This window comes from Brachycentrus maculatus, unplaced genomic scaffold (genome assembly GCF_059751285.1).
Source record: "Brachycentrus maculatus isolate JH-2025_06_01 unplaced genomic scaffold, ASM5975128v1 h1tg000311l, whole genome shotgun sequence".
NCBI lineage: Eukaryota > Metazoa > Arthropoda > Insecta > Trichoptera > Brachycentridae > Brachycentrus > Brachycentrus maculatus.
The window spans coordinates 458929-479475 of NW_028281061.1; the positions used below are offsets into that span (position 1 = coordinate 458929).

Here is a 20547-nt window from a genome sequence, read left to right on the forward strand (position 1 = left end):
GTCATTCCCGAATCTGAAACACTAATAATGTCCAGTTTCTTACTTTCACCCGCTATGGAATATCTACTTATTCAAATCCCTTTTGCAAATCCAGACTCGCGCAAAGACACTCATTTTTCATAGCTCCAAAACTGTTTAATTCATTCCATAAAGACTATGTAATGATTTTGCTGAAATTATTTATTTAAAAAAACAGATCTAAGTAGTTTCTTATTTTAATTTATAACTCATAGTATATTTATTGTTAACTTTTTTCATTTTAATTTCTCGGTTTTTTTGTTTTCTGTTAAAATCAAATATTTGTATTTTATATTTGTACTTTTAATCTATTTATATTTTTAATGTCTATTGTACTCTTTCCAGTACCCTTTATTATAACCTAAAATAAAATGTATACCCGCACACAGGCCATGCCTTCATGCAATATTTTTTTGTATTAATATAATATAATATATCAATATGTCTGAAAAATGTGGTGCAAGTAATGGTTAATACAACTTTTATGTGTTTATATTTTTGTATTTGTTTGTCGATGTTTTAAACTGAACTGCACAGTCCCCCATGTAGGCCTGTTAGTATAGCAATGCAGACTAAAATTTTGAGAAAAAGAAATATGTTAAAATTAGTAAGAAGAATCAGAATGTCATTAATGTAAATTTTTCTTGTATTTCAAAAATATTTTGTCTGCGATACTTTGCCAGATTTACCATTTCCGCACTATAGAAATTTGGTAGACCTATATCAGTGATCACTTTATCATTGTTGAATCACCTCCTATGAAGTTTCACGTCCAAATTAACAATTAGTATTTGGTAAATGAGAAAAATTCATTAATATAATTTAGCAATTTACGATGAACACCTAATGTTTTGCAGTAAAACTGCTTGAGTGCAATTTCTCCGCAGGAACTAAATACAACAGCCGTCGGAAAAACAAACAAAGATTGCGTTAAAACTTATTCTGTACGTTCACGATCTTAAGTAAACCATGGCTTAGTACAATGAATGTGATTACCTCACTGTATCGCAGGACGTTGTGTATATCTCGGACGGGCTGAATGACGAATGGGGAAGTACTAGGTAGAGAATGGGGAAGTACTAGGTAGAGTCGCGAAACTCGTCAATGCTAACCTCGGTCAGGCGAAGGAAGATAGAGTTCCCGGAATACTTCACGAGGCACCGTCGGTGCCAACGTCTGCAAGAAATAATGTCGAGAAACACGGAAGGTGGAAGAGGTATAGCCAGAAAAAGGAAGTCCTGGCTCCGTAATATAAGGGAGTGGACTGGGATCCAATGTGTTGAGGATCTCTTTGCATTGGCGAAGGATCATTCGAGACATTCCAGTTTAGCAGCCGACCTTAATCAATTGAAGAGGCACCAGAAGAAGAATAAGAAAATGTGAGTATTATTAATCCGGAGTATGTGTAAGACAGAAGATACGGTGGAGACAACAACGAAGGCGATACTGGAATGAGCGTGTAAACAGAATGTCAGAAGACAGACTTCCACGTATCGCCTTTCAAGGAAACCTTGAAGGACGTAGACCCCCAGGCAGACCTCCCAAATGGTGGATATATAGCTGGGAGTCAACATCCCAAGAGCGACAGGCGGAGGCGCAAACAGATCCTGAGGATCTATAATAATAAGAAAAAGAGTATTATTAAATTAAAGCTGTCAAATTTCAACATTAGGAATGCATTTTACTTCTGCCATCAATCATTAAATGAATCGACTATTGTAAATAAAAAATTTTGGTTTTGGGCCATCAAACCAGGAGATCATGTCTTTGAGTAAAATGGAAAAATGTGTTTTAATGAATAAGCGACCTTTATGATGTTTAGCTCTTTGGTCCGTGGAAATTACTCTTCAAGAATAAGCAGTAGGTTCATAGGCTTCTTGCTGCACACATAATTTCATAGCATTAATACCATCAGAACGTGAAGAAGCTCGATTGTGGTTTTAAGCCATTTATTCTAATGTGATCGGCAAAAATAACTGATTAGGTAAAGTACTTAAAATCTTACCTGTGTTATAGACATTATTTTTAATATTGTAAGGCAAGGAAAGGCGAGGCAAGCCTCAAAGCCAGGAAAATAAAAAGTGAAGAAAATATAAAGATAACATTTAAAAATTACATATCCTTAAAAAGCATTCAGGCATATGTGTCGCCTACTATCAAAATCCGCCAGATCCAATTTTACAAGATTTTAAAATAAATACTCTATCGGAATGCCAGTTGTGGGTTTTATGGTTTAAAATATTTAAATACTTGAAAACCTTGCTAAAAAATACTTAAAAACAATGTTGTATTTCAAATTCCGCTATATTCATGGAACTTGCCTTCTGACCCATATCGACCAATCAGAGAGCGGGGATGGGTCAAAAATTAAGGTGTCGTCATTATCGGTTTGTGTATTGTGTTTTTTTTTAATGGGAAAATTCTCTATTTCATAATATTTTATATAAAAATAGACAAACCTTTTAAACATAAATGTTACCCGGAGAATTTAGAATTTTTTGTAAAATCGACTTACATGGATCTGGCGGATTTTGAAAGTAGGCGACACCTATTATTTTTAGTTTTACATAAGAGATTAGAATGAGCTATTTTCATATTTCGCTCACTCCTTTCAAGAACGTCATAAATCAAAAATCGTCAATTTTCAGTTGTGCATGTTTTCTGAATGCCCAGAAAATGTACTATTTCCCAGCAAAAGCGGCATATTTTAAACTTAATATTTACCCGCTATAGGGCAGAAAGTGTTGTTTTTGCATTTTGAAGAAAAGGTTTTGTTTAATTTTTTTTTTTAATTTACTAAATATTTTTCAAATGGAGGAAAAACCTTCAGGTTTTACCTAAAAAGATCTGTTGCACAGTAAAAAGTTCAATAAGTGGCTTGATATTTATTTTTAATACATTGTATTATATTTTTAAACTTTAAAAACATTCTCCTGAAAAATCAAGTTTTTTGATTTATGACGTTCTTGAAAGGAGTGAACGATTTGTTCAGGCGGAAGTCGGTAACACACCATTACTTTGGTGATGTTTCAAAAATATTATGTCAAAACAAGTACAACGGTCACTAGATTTACAGTGATGGATGGTCAAATAGTAAATTTTACCCATAATCGATTTCTTTAAAGATATAAAGAAATGCACACAAATTTTAATAATGTTCTAAAATTGAAATTATTTCTCTCTATTTCACACATAATGAAAAAAATTATATAAGTACTTATCTATTTTTTTTAAATTAAAATCAAATACTTGAATATGCCACTTTATCGAGTTTTATTTTTATTTACGGCAAGTTTCGAAAACGACAGTTGTTTTCATCTTCTGGTACAGTTTTAATTTGTACCAGAAGATGAAAACAACTGTCGTTTTCGAAACTAGTCGTAAATAAAAATAAAACTCGATAAAGTGGTATATTCAAGTGTTTAATTTAAAAAAAATAATCATGTCATTCCACAAAGTTATTGCCGAATCAATAAATAATATAGTACTTACCTAGTTTTTAATTTTATGAAAAATAACTAGAATATCATTATTTTTCAAATTTGGGTACCTATTTTATCAGTGTTTTCGAAATACAAAACATTCCAGGTAGTGAATATCTAAGTTAATATGATTCCGGCGAATCAAGAGTCTACTGTTATATTATTCACCCAAGTAAATGTCAAATAGAAATTGGAAAGTTATTTAATTAATTTTGTTTACCAAAAACAATAAATGGTTAGTAAATTGCAGAGGAGTTCATTCCATAAAAGCAGAAAAGCAGTAGGTACCTACCTTACCATGTGTGAATTTTTTTTTCCAATCTGATTACCTTCATAAGGATAATGATCAAGTCAAATACTGCACCAATTTGATATAGTGCCCTAAACACCATTAGATTCGAAAGATGGTTAGTAATAGTTTTGATTTCATTGTGTATATATATATATGCATCATATAAAAAATATATGTACGGAAAAATCTTATCATGAATCCCATTTCATAAAAACCTTATCATTTCAATTTTGAAAGTTCTTAATACTGTAAATATCATTTAACATTGAAAAGATTTAAAAAAAAATCATGTTTATATTTTTTGCACATTTTTTGGATAAAATTTTAAAAATATATCATTCATAAGCGAAGACCGGTGAAAGAAATTAGTATGAAAATATTACATTCATATGTCCTGAAATATATTTAATAATAAAAATAAACTATTACATGCAATAAGTTACAATGATGTAATGAGTATAGAACATAAATATGAAACATAAATTAATTTAATGCAGATCAGTTTTTTCTCATTTAAAATTAAATTTATTTAAAACTATTTGTCTTTTCATTTCATTCGAATTTCTGGTTTTGTGCATTCACAATATTCAAAAAATACTGTTCCTTTCAGGGAATTTTATTTAAGGTAAATAAAAATAATTTAGTAATGTTTTTTTACAGTGAATTTCAATTATCATTATCAACTGGTAAAAATAATAAGATCTTACAATCTTACAATTTTTTTAATCGGCTATTCTTCTCAATTTTAATCGCTTAAGCAATGTTTCAGCATATTGGTAGAAACCTTTTTTCCTTTAATACAATCTTTTATAGATCCTAGAGAAGAATGTGGATGTTTTCTTTGTGGCAACAATATAGGAAAGGTCTCATATTACATTATATTCGTGAACCGATGCCATTGAATTTTGAAAGTTTATTCGAGCTCAGATGCTGTTAAATTTATAACTTCCTTGTTTCATTCTCAACTATTCTTTGGTTACTCTTAAACTCCTTTTCAGAGCGAGACCTCCTTGCCAAATGACTCTGATGACTGTTGAGATCCTTCATAATTATTCTTCGATTTATCACCATTCTTTCCTTTCAAAAACTTTATCAAAATTTTCTTTATGCGAGCTGTAGAAAGGGTAGGGCGAGTGAGTGTGTTTAGTGCATCATACTGTTTTTTTAGGATACAAGATGTATTAGTGGGTGATTACAAATTCACTTTGTATCATATTGTTTTTTTTTGTCCATGGAATTCAATACATTAAACGAACTCCGAGAAATAATATGTTTCATTAGATAAATGTAGCATTCGTTTAATTTAAATAATAAAATGGAATATTATTTCGAGAAATAAAAATATTTTGTGTTCTGATCCACTCACATTTTTATTAACCAACTAGTTTCGGCAACAACCTGTTGCCCTCTTCAGGGTTACATTTATTACTAAATATATATATAAAAAGAAACAGTGTACAAGTTGTTGGGTTTCAAAAGGGTAGGGGTGGGGGATGGGTGATTTTATGTACATAAAATCAAACCCAACCTAAACAGAGTTATCCCCTTCCTTGCTCCTTACCCCTCCTTAAAACACCATTACCCCCACCCCTACCCTTTTGAAACCCAACAACTTGTACACTGTTTCTTATTATTTCTCGAAATAATATATCAATATGATCCACAAAGTTAATGCTTTCAATATTCAAAACATAATAAAATGGAAACTTATTTTAATAAAATTACATTTTTGTTCGCCTCTGTAGTCTAGTGCTTACCACGTTTAACTACTGTGCTGGAGGTTCCGGGTTCGATTCCCAGGAGGGTCAAAATAAATATAAAATAGTTTTTTTGCACCCTAATATTTATTTGATACTACCCTGGACTGACACCTGAAGCGTAACATTGATCACCTTGCCTATATGAAGGCAAAGTAATAGCAATTAATGATAAACTTAAAATTGCATCAATTTAATGCAGTGCCCTATGCACCACTGGGTGAGGATGAGGGTAAAAAGAAGAAGAATAAAATTTATGTAATTTTTAATAAAAATTTTAAAATATTTGTATTTTTGTTATAAATTATAAGTATGTAAAAAATATGTATGTGTAAAAACTAAATTTGATTTCATCTCTGTTTATGTTATCAGTACTAACTGCCCAAGAAGATCACAATAAGCGAATTCCACTATTTACTCAAATATTGGCCGCGAATAGGCCCATTATTTCGCTCACTCCTTTTAACAACGACATATATCAAAAAACTTGATTTTTCAGGAGATCGTTTTTAAAGTTTAAAAATATAATAAAATGTTTTAAAAATAAATATCAAGCCACTTATTGAAGTTTTTACTGTGCAACAGATCTTTAAGGTAAAACCTGACTATTTTTTCTCCATTTGAAAAATATTTAGTATATTTAAAAAAATACTCAAAAAATACCTTTTTTTCAAAAAGTAAAAACAACACTTTCTGCCCTGTAGCGGGTAAATATTAACTTAAAAATATGCCGCTTTTGCTGGGATATAGTACATTTTCTGGGCATTCCGAAAACGTGCACAGCTGAAAATTTATGATTTTTGATTTATGACATTCTTGAAAGGAGTGGGCGATTTGTGCTCTCATCATCGCAATGTTTTCTAGTATTGTATCGTAATTGTGGAAATACTGAAAGGCTATACCAATAAACCTAGAGGCACCTACACTGTGAGTATGTAAATGCAAAACATAAATTAACGTATTATTTTTTAACATCTCATCAAAGATGAAGAAGAATATGGAAGTCTGGGCATTTACGGGGCTGACGACCGTCATCGGCTGGTTTAAGTGATCACTTTACACACATTACATTATATTTACATACCACTAATAGATGTCTCTAGTGAAGTTCTAGTGATTCAAGAACAAGGTTTCTAAATTGGTTCATATATATATAACTTCCAAGAATTTGAGTAGTGTGGTTGTCAATAATGGGTAGAATTGGTGAATGTTACACGTGTGTAAAGTGATCACTTAAACCAGCCGATGACGGTCGTCAGCCCCGTAAATGCCCAGACTTCCATATTCTTCTTCATCTTTGATGAGATGTTAAAAAATAATATGAAAATAACTCCTGTGATAGGAGATAATCCAGATTTTGTGAACAAGTATTTGGACACACTCAAAATGTTGTAAATAAATTAACGTGTTTAAAAAAAAGTACCCAATGCAATTTATTAAATTAACAATTGGAAATATTTTAAACATAATATAAGTACATATTTTCGCACACGAAATATCCAATTTGTTACTTATGAGGAATTTTAAATTGTAGCATTTTATAATTGAAGATTTATGCTAGTAATCTTAATTTGATAAAACCAATTATCTAACCAATCACAGACACATAAAAGTAAGTCTTACTATGTTTTTACACTCAACATGTTTAACTTAAAAAAAAAAATTTGAAAATCATTTTTTTTTAGAACATCAAATTTCATAAAAAAATCTCTTATTCACAATTTTTTTTAAAAATAAAATGCATAAAGAAGCAGTCAATTCCTAAATTAAATTTATCATTCAAATAGGATATTTCATGAACCAAGTATAATCTAATACATGAAGAAAAGCATGTTGGGTACCTACTTAAAAGCCAACATAAACTGCTCCGCTCAGTTTAAATTCTCTGCAATAGCTGATGGAAGCGGATCGTTCTCTAGTCTAAGCGGAGCCCGAATCTTGTAATTGCATGGAGCGGTTCATGTTTGCAAGAGTGCCGAGCACATTCAGAGCCGATCAGGTCAGGTACTGTAGCTTTTGTAATAGTTATTTCTGACATAAAACGGCAATACATACTTGGACAATGTTTGATCGCTGGGGATGTCCGCGCTTTCGCTGTAGTGTCTCTGGCAGATCAAGTCCAGACTGACGTAGGATCCCGAACACAGTTTATCCAGCATTTTGTCGAGGCGGGAGTGTATTTCAGCAAAGGAAGGCCTCTCCCTTGCTCGATTCAGCCAGCAGTTTCTCATCAATTCGTATCTACAATGCAACAAAAATTCTTCAAAGCTGGTGGTAATCAACATTAACCATTTAAAAGTCGAATTTTGGAAAGGAAATTCACCGGAATTCTCAAAAGACGGTGGTTATCATCATTAACCATTTAACAGTCGAATTTTGGCGAGGAAATTTGCCGGAATTCTTCAAAGCTGGTGGTTATCAACATTAACCATTTAACAGTCGAATTTTGGCGAGGAAATTCGCCGGAATACTTCAAAGCTGGTGGTTTTCAACATTAACCATTTAACAGTCTAATTTTGACGAGGAAATTCGCCGGAATACTTCAAAGCTGGTGGTTATCAACATTAACCATTTAACAGTCTAATTTTGACGAGGAAATTCGCCGGAATACTTCAAAGCTGGTGGTTATCAACACTAACCATTTAACAGTCGAATTTTGGCGAGAAAATTTGCCGGTGCAAGAAGCAAGAAATCATCACCAAACAAATTGAAACAACACCGCTCGGGTTGGTCAATAAAAATAAATTTAATAAATATATTTGGCTCAGGCAAATCAATACCGAGAAGTCGGAATACGATTTTCCCGAGTAGCATTCAGGCAATGGAATCAGCAATCAGCATCCATTACAATGGAAACTCCTTGCTCGAGTTACACTCAAGCTAAACTGGGAAATGGTTAATCTTGTTATGAAGTATAATTGTCTATCTGCATGTAATAACTCCATCTGCATGCGCAACATATACACATACTGCACAACATACGTTTGCATTACCACATAAACATGCTGTGCTGTGGCAACATGGTACATACAAGCATGTTCGCACAAATCTCATTTTGACAAAAATTGCAATTGAAAGAATTTTTCGGAATCAATGTGGTCGAATGAGAATTTAATTGATTATTGAGACTATTGCTGACTGTTGTCTGCTAGTTTCCACCCCATTCCGGAAAATTATCTAATTTTGAAATGAGTAAAAAAAAACAAATAAATTATAACCTTAAATGTATCACTCAAATATCAATAATTTTCCATTCATCATATCTAACGGCCAGTAGTCAATATTGAATCTGCAATTTGAAATGTTAAAATGTTGCAAGATCAACAGCGCACAACAAAAAGAACATGAAAACAATTAAACCCTTTACCCTGTGCCTACAGAGTAGTACACTGCATGATATTTGTGAAAAGATATTATGGATTAGTAAATTATGTAAGAACTCACAATTCTGCACTACAGTTGACTGGGCATTCCATTCTGTAACCAGATTGCAGTTGCTGTAGTAGTTTGGAAGTAGAAATACTTGGGTATGGATTGCCTCCCAATGTTAAAATTTCCCAAAGTAGAATTCCATATGACCAACTAAAATAAAAATATAGATACTTTTGTATGTTGAACTCTGATAATATATCTTTTTTCCTTCACTGAATGAAAAAAATAAAATCATGCTTCCAGGCGTTTTCCAGTCCCTATGTAAAAATTATCCGGGGTTCGGATCTTGCATATGTACATCTAAATAAAGGGTATCTGCTAAAAAAAAAGCTTTCCTCGTCCCACCATAGACGGCTCCAGTGAACTCACATGTATAGTGTCATGAGATTAACGATATATGTAAGAGTTCCAAAAATTTCAGTAGTGTGGTTGTCAATCATGGGTAGAATGGTGAATGCTGCACTTAACCAGCCTATGACAAGGTCATAAACCCAAACATCTATATTCTTCTTTATCTATATTAAAACTAACTAACTAACCATCACGCCGCTTCCTCGTAGGGGTAGAGAGAGAGAATAGAACGCCACACCACTCACCTCTTCCACGTTCATGCATCTCCTCATACACACCCGCCGATTGTTTAGACTCCTAACCTGACCGCTTTCAAGTATTTGGCATACCTGATCTCTCTCTTATCTATATTGAGATGTCAAAAACATATATCCTTTTCTCAGTAAGTAGTATAATAAAAAATAGCTAGTTGAAGTACTTACACATCACTTTGTGTCGTGTAAACTTGATGTGTCAGGCATTCGATGGCCATCCACTTAATGGGAAGTTTTCCAGATCCGGTTTTCCTATACATGTTCTCGCGGTAGATGTCTCTTGACAGCCCAAAGTCCGCTATCTTCACCGTATAATCGGCACAAACCAACACATTTCTAGCCGCCAAGTCTCGATGGACCACTCTGTTGGATGACAAGAACTCCATACCCATTGCTATTTGTCTGCTGAAAGATAGCAAATCAACGACTGTCAGGTAATCGGATTTGCCCTCATCCGATTCTGCAGAACTTTGCTGCAGGTCGTAAAGTCGGTTCACAAATAGGTTCGGTTGAGACATAGCGACAGACGCGCTAGAGTCGCTATTGTCTGTAGTCTGAAGTTTTGTATACTTGACTTGTCCCTCGGGATTGATTTCGATGGACCCGTTCAAATCGAGGCGCGGTGAATCCTTCTCTTTTTGCGACAGCATGATTTCCAAGATCGAACTAAAATAAAAATAAAAATATATAAAGCCTTTTTGTCATTTTGATATTGAGGTGAAGCTATGAATAACACTTCAAGCCTACTAATGAAACATACAAATTTGGGAATGTCTAATACAGTTGTGTAATACAGTGGTACCTCGACATACGAGTTTAATTCGTTCCGCAACCTTGCTCGTATCTTGAATTACTCATATCTCAAAGCAAATTTCCCCATACAAAACAATTGAACTACCATTAATCCGTTCCAACCTCCAAAATGTCACCCCCAGTTATTTTTGTTACGTGGTTTTGAATAATAAAAACGTATTTATAAATATCAAATATTAATTGCACAAAAACAAAAAAGAGAATGTAAAGAAATAAATTAGATATCCTCACTGGTCTTTGCCTTTTTTGCTACATTTTTCTCGCTTTCACAGGTAGGTTATTTTCCTGTAGATATTTATTAACAGTAGGGCCGAAAACCAGGTTTACCCACTCCTCAAAGAACTTCCTGGTGACCCATGCCTTCGGGTTCGACCTCCACATAACTTGCAGTTTTTCTTTCAAAATCTTATGTGATTTAAATGCTCTGGGGTTTTCCGAATGGTACACGAGCAGAGGCTTGATCTTGCAGTCGCCACTCGCATTGGCGCACAGTGCTAGAGTCAATCTGTCCTTCATAGGTTTGTGGCCTGGCATCATCTTCTCCTCTGCCGTTATATATGTTCTATTACACAAAACGCGAACACAACTACACAGCTGATCACAGCGGAAGCACGCTGCTAACTGATCGTGATGGCGCGACTGCGTGTTACTACCGAACCGAACTCGTATCTCGAATTTCGCTCGTAACTAAAAGCAAAAAATCACTTGCTCGTCGGCTCGTATCTCGAAAAACTCGTATGTTGGGGCACTCGTATGTCGAGGTACCACTGTATATGGATGTTTTTAATTACTTTTTTTATATATTAAAGTTGGAGTTATAATTTGCCTTTCTTATAGTGTATAAGACTTATATTTCGTTAGAAGATTTTTACTGTATGTATGTGATTTTATGCGAGGATCAGGTACTATGGTCGGCAGTGGCCTACTCATAAGAACTTCTCCGCATCTGCCTTAGTGATGAGAAAACCCATCAAAAGATGACTCAAAACAAGCGTGCAAAAGTTGTGGTAATATGATAATGCAATTGCAATGATAAGCACAAAACTAGAATTAGAAAAATAAGTCACAAATGATTAGAAATCTTCTACACTAATTCCTATTTGCACCTGATAGTGCATAGGGCTCTGCATTACATTAATAAAGTGTTATCTTGATCGTTAATTATGTGAAGGTAAGGTGCTCTAAATTAAGAGACCGATTCAAATTGGCAGTATCCGTGTTAGACAAGTTCAAACGAATGTACAACCCCAAGTGCCCTAGCTATTAATGCTAACCTACTTGATTTCCCTTCCTATCTATTACATTCAGCATGCAAAATACAGTTTGTTTAGTTTTTGTTGTCATTGTAAAAATGCATTTGAGAAAAAATATCGGTCTTTAGAACTCATCTGATGGGAGTTTTCATTACAGGTAGTAATAATTACCGTAAATAGTCTAGAAGGTCGAGTTTTCATTACTGGTAGCAATAATTACCGTAAATAGTTTTGAAGGTCACCACGTGAACAGAATTCTACGACCAGCTTCATGGTAGAATTTGGTCTGGTGCAGCATCCCAGCAGACTTACTATGTGAGCATGACTTCCTACTGATTTCATCATGTTAATCTCTTGACGAAATTGCTTTATCTCATCAGTGGTTGGTTCATCTATGAACAAGAAATATAACGATGCTTAGATTTGGCACTCAATGTATCTATTTTTCGGTGCAACTTTACTTTTACTCTCAGATTATTATCAGTGTATGTAATAAAATATGTGTGGAATCAATCTATACTACAAAGCTTGGAATAAGGTATTTGTTTTTTATCACCTACATACAATTTAACCAGTTGCCTGAAGTTTGAGGTTTTCAAAAAAGAACCCTGTAAAAAATGCAAAACAAACGAAAGTAGATTTGTACTTTATAAAAAAAAAAGATGTTTCTTTATACCTTCTGATATCATATCGGTCAAGAAGAATCACTTGACAATTGGCTTTTATAAATAAATAATTGCCATTTAAAAAAATCTGTTTTCATTTGTGAATAACAACATTACAAAAAAAATTAATGGCACAATCACAACAATAGCACATACTAGGCAACCGCTTTTGAATGTTTTAAAAAAAAAATTGATAATTCTATTTGTTAGGTTAGGTACTTGGTTAAGTACTAGGTTTTAGGGAGATGAGTGGTTACCTTTGAGCATTTTGACAGCCACGTCTCTATTGCCATCCGGAAGCCAACCTTTCCTCACTATACCAAAGGCTCCTTCTCCTAATATCTCAAACAGCATTATCTTGTCTGAATGTATTTCAAATCTATCATCTTCTTCCTGCGGAGTAGTCAAAACCGATCCAGTCTCAGTCACTTTTGGGCTAATATTCTCCAATTCCTAAAAAAAACACTCAGCCTCAGATCGATGCCATGTTAACGAGGAAAGATCTTTAGTCTTACGCTCCTGGTTCTTGGTTATATGGAAAAGGAAATGGAGGAATATTTGGTACAATGAAAGAGAAAATGGAGGAGGTAATATTCCCATAGGGGGAATAGAGGAGAAACATTAAATACTTTGAGAGAGGAAATGAAAGAGGAATATTAGGTAGTATGGGAGAGGAAATGGATTATAACCTTAAATATATTATTGAAATATCAATCCTTTTTTACAAGCACCACATCTGACTCCGATTAGTTTTAAATTTTAAATTTGCAAATTTTTATAAAAAGGTAGCAAGATACATTGTACCCAACACAGAGAACAAGAAAACACTTAAATCCTGTGGTTGCACTTCTGCAAAATTGACATTTAGATGATATTAAAATTATAGACAACACTGTCCCACAATTGGTGGTTCCAATTACTCTTGGAAATATTATGCATGCAAATTTTGTATGCGCATATATTTTTTTCTTCCAAATATATTACTAACCTTAAAGAAGCGATATCGCTTTTTGTAAAGCTTGATCTTTTCCGAGTAATGGTAGACAAATACTCCAACAACAATAATGATGACAATTACTATAATAGGACCCAGTATTGCCCACACCATGTCTCCCGAGCTACGACTATCTGAAATGTAGGATAAATTGTCAGTAAACTATAATATGAAACACTTAAAAGCGTCTTTAACAGATTGTTGTCTGATGGTTTTTTCATTGACCTCAATCTTAATTAGTATACTAATTAGGGTCGTATACTGATAACAAGTTACCGCAACCCAACTTCAATCTGTACAATGTTTTTTGGCGTCTCACGCTATACCAAAAATAAGCAAATAGAACGCTTTAAGCGTCTCCCGCTCTCTACCAACAGTACATTAAGAAGGATTTTAATCAAATGGGACACAAAGCGATATTAAGTAGAATACAGCGGGTAGAATACAACTGCTTAGAATTTTTGTGTATGAACTTTTCATTACAAGGTCAAATACAAGTATGCCTTAATGACCCGATAGTAAAAATATTAATATAAGGTGTGACTGGTTCAAAATGTTCAAATACCTATAAATTTTTTATTAACGGGCTGATGCTTGATAATGGGGGAACTGCGCCCTCCGCGGGATATGGCCACCATGTTGATGAAATATGCCGATCCAACTTCTGCATCATTGATCGTCACATTGACTGAATCCTGGAAGCGGAAAGAATCCTTAAAAAACTGAAGGAAGGTTTGAGTACTTGGGAATATAATACTGTTTATTGAAATCAAAATTCAATCAAAACAAACAGTTCTCTATCTAAGAAATCACTGGAGTTGCATTTAAAAATCTTGACTATTCGTTGATGGGGTCAACGGTAATCTGAATTAATATTTTCGAGACTCCACTCTTCATCATAAAAAATATTAATTTGTTGAACAAATGTTGTAAAAAGTACCGTCGACACTGATAATCCCAGTGAGAACACGTTATTGTGAATTTAAATTGTAAACTAGCATTGCACAACAGAGTCCTGGTACCTACTCTAATACATAAATGAAAGTGGAGCATGGAGTTGGCAAAATTAGGATGAAAGTAGTCACAGAATGCGGTCGAAATACAATCGCTCAAAGATATTTGATAGATGTTTGAATAATTTAGGGAAATAATGCACGGCTGAGATAATCCCTATCGATAAAACTAAGAAAATTCTACATGTCCGATGGTTCGGACATGTAGAATGAATGAGTGAAGAAAAATATTGAACATTTTTTAGAAAAATATGAGATGTTCCGTGTCTGTCTGCTGTGCTGGTCGGGGTTGTGGGCGTCTGTGTACCGGCCAACGTCGAGTCGTAATCGGATCTAGCTGACTAATTGAACTAAACACTAATCCCTTTCACTGCCTACACTGGGGAACTTCTAGAAAATTTGGTGATGGACTTACAATCTTGTATTTATTTAGATTGGCAGTGACAGGTATATTGAAAGCTTTTAAATGTAAATTCACAGTAAAATCGGGATACAATTTTATATTGATTCACATTTTCAATAAATTTCGCAACTTAGTTAAAAAAAAAAAAATTGCTTAGCAAGAGCATCAGATCTGGGCATGATCTGTATCATATCTGTATCAGATCTGGGCATACGGTGGGACAGCTTTCAATGAACATTTTCATTGAAAAGACTTTTCAGACTTTTTGAAATTGTCCAGTATTATGCCACACCCTGCATGTTTCCAATATGATAATATACTTACTCCTGTAATATTTTTGAAAATATGTAAATTCCTGTTGTTTGGGCTGGAGAGGTTTAGCAAATAGTAATCTGGTTTATATTTTGGTTCGTCCCACTGAATTATTATATCACACGACGTAAATGTTTCAGGTGTCCCTTCGATCGTAATGTCATCATAGTCTACGTAATAATTCAATGTCTCTACCATTCGGATATTTGCCGGAGGAAGTGGTTCTGGAAAAAAATTAATCAGCACAATATTTACTGATTGCATGCTTATAACATAATTAATGAAAATATGATTTAAATACAATACAAAATATTCGCATTGTTAAATAAAATCAGTATATTATCGACTGAAAACGATTAAAGATGATTATGTTGGCAAACCTTGTATGTGAGTTTTTTTATTAATTTTATAAAGGAAGTCAAACTCCTATTTTATTTTTTTTTTCTACTATGACCTCAAAAATGTATAAGTATGTGAAATGTCAGATTAATTTAATAAAAAATTAGTCTAAATCAAATTCACATTTGGACGAAAGGTCCATAAACTTAGAAATACCCCTAGATATTGATTGTAACTTCAACAGAAATGGAGAGTTTGGTATTGTTTATATCGTAGTCGTACAGGAGAAAGTGACCAACCAACATAATGTAAAATGTTCAGGAGGGCCATTTAAGTCATTTTTGCTTGGCAATAAAATAAACATCAATGCATTTAGTCATTTTTAACAAGTCAATATATTATAGTTCCAAGTATAATATCCTAAAGGATTTTTTTCAGGGCAATATTAAGCTAGTAAGATATCAAATAGTCAATGATCACGTTTTTGTAAAAAATGCACTTGGTCACTTTCTCCTGTATGACTACGATATGTATAACTTGGTTGTACATACAACCCTGGCTGTACAGTATACAAAACAAATCGCAATATTCTCACTGTAAATTTACTTACCACAGTTATCAAGACTCTCGTATGTATCCAAACACGAATCAGTAATGAAGCTATAAAAGGAACCATCGCTCTCTCTTGTTCTATCTTCATCTCTGGATGACAACCTGAAGGTGTAGTTTTTGGAAAACTCCATCGATGTAATTTTTACTAAAAACGGGTATTTTGTCTGCAAAAAAATGGTTAGTATGTATCTAAAAAGAATAAAGAATCATAGACCCCAATATTTATTTTTAATATTTTAATTTTACTTGGCCGCTATTATTTGTTATTGGGAATTTGTCTCCATTGAATTAATCCTACCAAGCTAGCGACGCAGTCAAATCGCATAGCGCTCTTAAAGACAAATTTAAAGGTAACAAGGCAAATCAATATGATAATTGATTAATGAAGCAATCTTCAATTCACCAACTATCAATAAGCAATCATTGAAATTTATCTGATGTATAATCCAACATATCAACAATTGTCTTAAAAAATATATTTTTCATGTACAAAATCCTCCAAAAGCGCCCTTGAGGTAGTATTTTACGAAAATGGCACTATATAAGTTATCCAAATTTATTATTGTTATTATTAAACACCCTTTTACCCTATATGGTATACATTATTCATTTACAATGTTCAATTAGTATTTTCATATTATATCAAATTTCAGGAATGAAAGGCCTCTTACATCTTTTCAGTGTATATGAAATACTTACCACTTCTAATTCCTTTTGAATGTATCCATCTCCGGAAAATATAACGAGGTCATAGGAGCAAGCGTAGTCTGCAACAATATATTTTTTTCACATTATTACTAAGTAAAATATTACTCTAAGTATTTCGTATTTGAAAAACATTATTAACTAATAGTATGATAATATAACACTCTCCTTATCGATCATCATTCACCAAGTTATAATCATTCAAGTTTTAAGTGGTATGTATTTTGAAAATAATTAATTAATTATACAAAATTAAATGAAATTTAACCAAATTTATTCAGTGCAGGCCCGCTTTTACTGTCATTTTTTAAATAGTTTCATTTAATTTTTGTATTTTTAATTGAACACTTGCAATTGCATTCTTTTTTACATCCTTGCTTTGTTCTATTCCCTCCGTCATTAATTTTTTCATCAGTTTTACAGTTTCATAAATGATAAAAAAAATCTATTTAAATGATAATTTATAATGCAATGAATTACACAAAAAATATAAAATGTACCAGTAAAATCTACCCATTACTTTCAATTAGTTGTATAAGCTACAAACCTTGACCTGTTTCACTAGTCTGGTTTCGACAGGTTGGAAGATATTACTTCTCACCAATAAGCCCGCCAATGCTCTTTTTTTAAAGAAATTTAATTAATAAAAACAGTAAATAATATGTACCACTGTCTAGCCACAATAGAATCTATTAATCGCTTTTTCCATATGGGATTTTCTTAATTTTAAATTTTTAATGTTATTTTGCAATACCCCACACTCACCATCTTGAAATTCACCATAGGTCTAAAATCTTATTGCGTTCAGCTGTGAGAAAAAAACTCAATGTTGCAAAAAGGTAAATGGATATTTGGGTGTGACACAATCAATTAATGAAAATACCTTCTAATGACATTTTTATAAGATGATATTGATTTTTGTTATTTTATTTTAATTTTGTGTACTTACCTTTGGCAGGGACCCATTGAAGAACTCCTTGAAACCCATTTACCTTATTGAATGTAACATTGTTCAAAGACAAGTCGATAGGGGGTTCTAGTGAGTAGTTTTCCGGTAGAGTCCGCAGTTCCTTCGACATGACGGACTCGCCTAGTTGCCCAGACGCATTATATGCAGTTAGACGTACATAGTATTTCGAATTCTCCTTCAGGTCGCCAAACTTGACAAAATGATTTTTAGTCTAAAACAAAAATATAAATGAGACAGTTCTTCCTAGAATTTACACAAGATTGGAGGTCATAGAAGCACAAACAAATACAAAACAGACACTGCAATGCTTCATTCACTGACTTGAATTTGATTGATTGGATTCATTCATAGCGGCATAGATTGTTTCATATTCCTTTATACAGGACCAACCTGCCGATGATTATGCCTGTAGAAAGAGCTACCGCAATGCTAAACAATATCACGCCGGATCTGTTCCATATGTCTGAGGGGGTTTTCCAAAGCGGGGTTCTTCTACATCTTTAACAAGAGTCTCCTTGCTTTAAATGTTAGTTTGTAATGTAGTTACTAATTATTATTGAATATATTGAATCAAATTTAATTAAATGATACAAAACCTTTTCAAAGGCCCGGGACTTTACAAACCACCATAACGACATATCCCACAATTCATAAAAAGGAAACGAAACGTTCTGAAAAGCTCAGGACTTTATAAGCCACCCTAACAGCATATCCCACAGTTCATAAAAAAGGATCATTGGTAGAGAAGCTCTGTTTGGTTTTCAAGAAGCTTTGGTAATTTACCACAAAATGACACGAAATGTGTTGGATTGATTTTATTTATTTTTATTTCAAACTTTGAGGTAAAGTGTGCAGGCCTGTAAAACTCGTATGGAATATATATTATATGTATAACCAGGGGCATGCCTTCCATACAGGCAGAAAAGCAGTGCCTATCTTAACTTACCTGCGTGACATAAAAACGCAACCGGTAGGTACCTACCCTACCTTGCTCAGTAGTACTATCTTACATACTACTTATCTCTACTGGCTACCCTTATTAATTCTCTGTGTATAACATACAATGAAAAAGAACAAAATGAAATTGGAGATATATACATAATATATAAACACATTGAAATATGCATACATGTTTTGAAAGTATAGATTTATTTAATATATTGTTATCCACCTTGAAGTCTGTACTTTCTCAGCATTTCTTCACCATGTTAAAATTGATAAATATAAACATTGTGTTTCACTCTCTCTCGGTGCTCGCTGATAGTGTGTGAAGGAGACGTGTATTTACCAGTGCTTACTATTTGTTATTTTATTATTATTTTATGTTTAAGACTTTTTGTTTCTCTATTAGTGTATTCATTAGTGTATTTTTATATTAGATACTGTATATATGTATTATGTTAAAGCCATTAGCCGTTCAATAAATAAAAAAAAAAAAATAAAAAAAAAAAATTTAAATGTTATTTATCAGTTAAAAATGATTCTGTGAGTTACCAGTTGCCAGTTAATCCCGAGCGTGACTTAGGCAAGGAGTTTGTGCTGCACTGATGAGTCCGAGTGCTGTTTGGGCAAATCGTATTGCAACATCAACAAGGACTACCCGAACACTGCTCGGGAAAATCAATACGATGGTATTGATTTGCCCGAGCCAAATATAATTATGCATTTGTTTTTATTTACTAACCCGAGCAGTGTTCGGGTAGTCCTGTTTTGAGTTGTTTAGTGATGATTTCCTGCACAGACGAATTTTCTCTCCAAAATTCGACTGTTAAGTAGTTAAAGAACTTACCACAGAAGTATCATGAATGTGTAGACTGGTCGCATTGAGAGGATCATATTTGTCAATCAGCTCTGCCCGGAAGGTGATGTTTGGTGCCAGGGTTTTCCAGGCCACCGTAATGGACACATTGCTTAGACATAGCAAGTACGGAAGGGCGGATAGCACTTCTTCATTCAACATCGGAACAGCTAAAAATATGGAAAAACTACCGTTTGTATATGTGCTTTTGCTATTGCTTTTTGTCACATCTTTAGTGAAGGTAATTTAGTAGAAAATAAGATAATTATAACTGCATGAAGGTAGGATACAGGGCGTGAGGACCGCCCTAATATCTTTTTACGGAGTTACCAGATTAAATTTTAACAAGATTCGTGAATACAAACTAACTAGCCATCACGCCGCTTCTCCGTAGGGATAAGCGGAGATAATAGAATGCCACACCACTCTGTCTTTGCAAACATTCTTCGCCTCTTCCACGTTCTCCTCATATATACCCGCCGATTATTTCGACTCCTATCCTGACCTTTGTGAATACGGATTTATAAAATTTTTAATACTAAACGTACTTGCGAAAAAAGTGAGTTATTTACTTAATGTGTTACATCGCGATGTCAGGATGCAAGTTTATATTTTCAAAAAGATATACGGGAATATGAGTAACTATATTTACAGCTTTGAAAGACATAATGCCTTATAATATTTTTGCTGTTATAACACCGCGACATTTTGACACTGGGACATTTCATTATCCATGTCTTACTCAAATCTACTTAGAATAAATGTAACTTAAACGTAATAAAAAAATTTGGTGAATTGACAGGTTTTTCGATTTGGTGAATTGCTTACGAAAATTAATATTTTTCTTAAAGCCTCCATTCATGTATCAGGGATTTGAGTCATAAATTAATCTAATTCACAAAGAGTAGTAGCCAGATTACCTTGCTTTCCATTGTAAACTTGATGGCACTCTGTCAAATTCTGCAAATAAAACAACAAGATTATCACAGCAACAATAAAATCAGAAGAATAAATTAAAGAAAATGTAATCAGATTTGAGATGTGTGTAGGTACCTTTATTAATTATATTTTTGGAATAAAGGTA

At 33.4% G+C, this 20547-nt stretch overlaps 1 protein-coding gene across 1 annotated transcript in view; it reads right to left on the minus strand.

The window, feature by feature from the left end:
- The window catches only part of tor (tyrosine protein kinase receptor torso), a 38654-nt gene that overhangs the window by 9454 nt on the left and 8653 nt on the right, over window positions 1-20547 (minus strand). Inside the window, exons 3-15 of the mRNA XM_088268047.1 lie at window positions 20384-20423; window positions 19455-19633; window positions 17645-17876; window positions 16690-16757; window positions 15989-16154; window positions 15052-15263; window positions 13877-14006; window positions 13306-13445; window positions 12575-12770; window positions 11873-12044; window positions 9755-10252; window positions 8994-9131; window positions 7605-7790 (exon numbers count right to left, since the gene is read on the minus strand). Coding sequence (XP_088124173.1) covers window positions 7605-7790; window positions 8994-9131; window positions 9755-10252; window positions 11873-12044; window positions 12575-12770; window positions 13306-13445; window positions 13877-14006; window positions 15052-15263; window positions 15989-16154; window positions 16690-16757; window positions 17645-17876; window positions 19455-19633; window positions 20384-20423 — 2357 coding nt within the window. The remainder of the gene's footprint in view (window positions 1-7604; window positions 7791-8993; window positions 9132-9754; window positions 10253-11872; window positions 12045-12574; window positions 12771-13305; window positions 13446-13876; window positions 14007-15051; window positions 15264-15988; window positions 16155-16689; window positions 16758-17644; window positions 17877-19454; window positions 19634-20383; window positions 20424-20547) is intronic.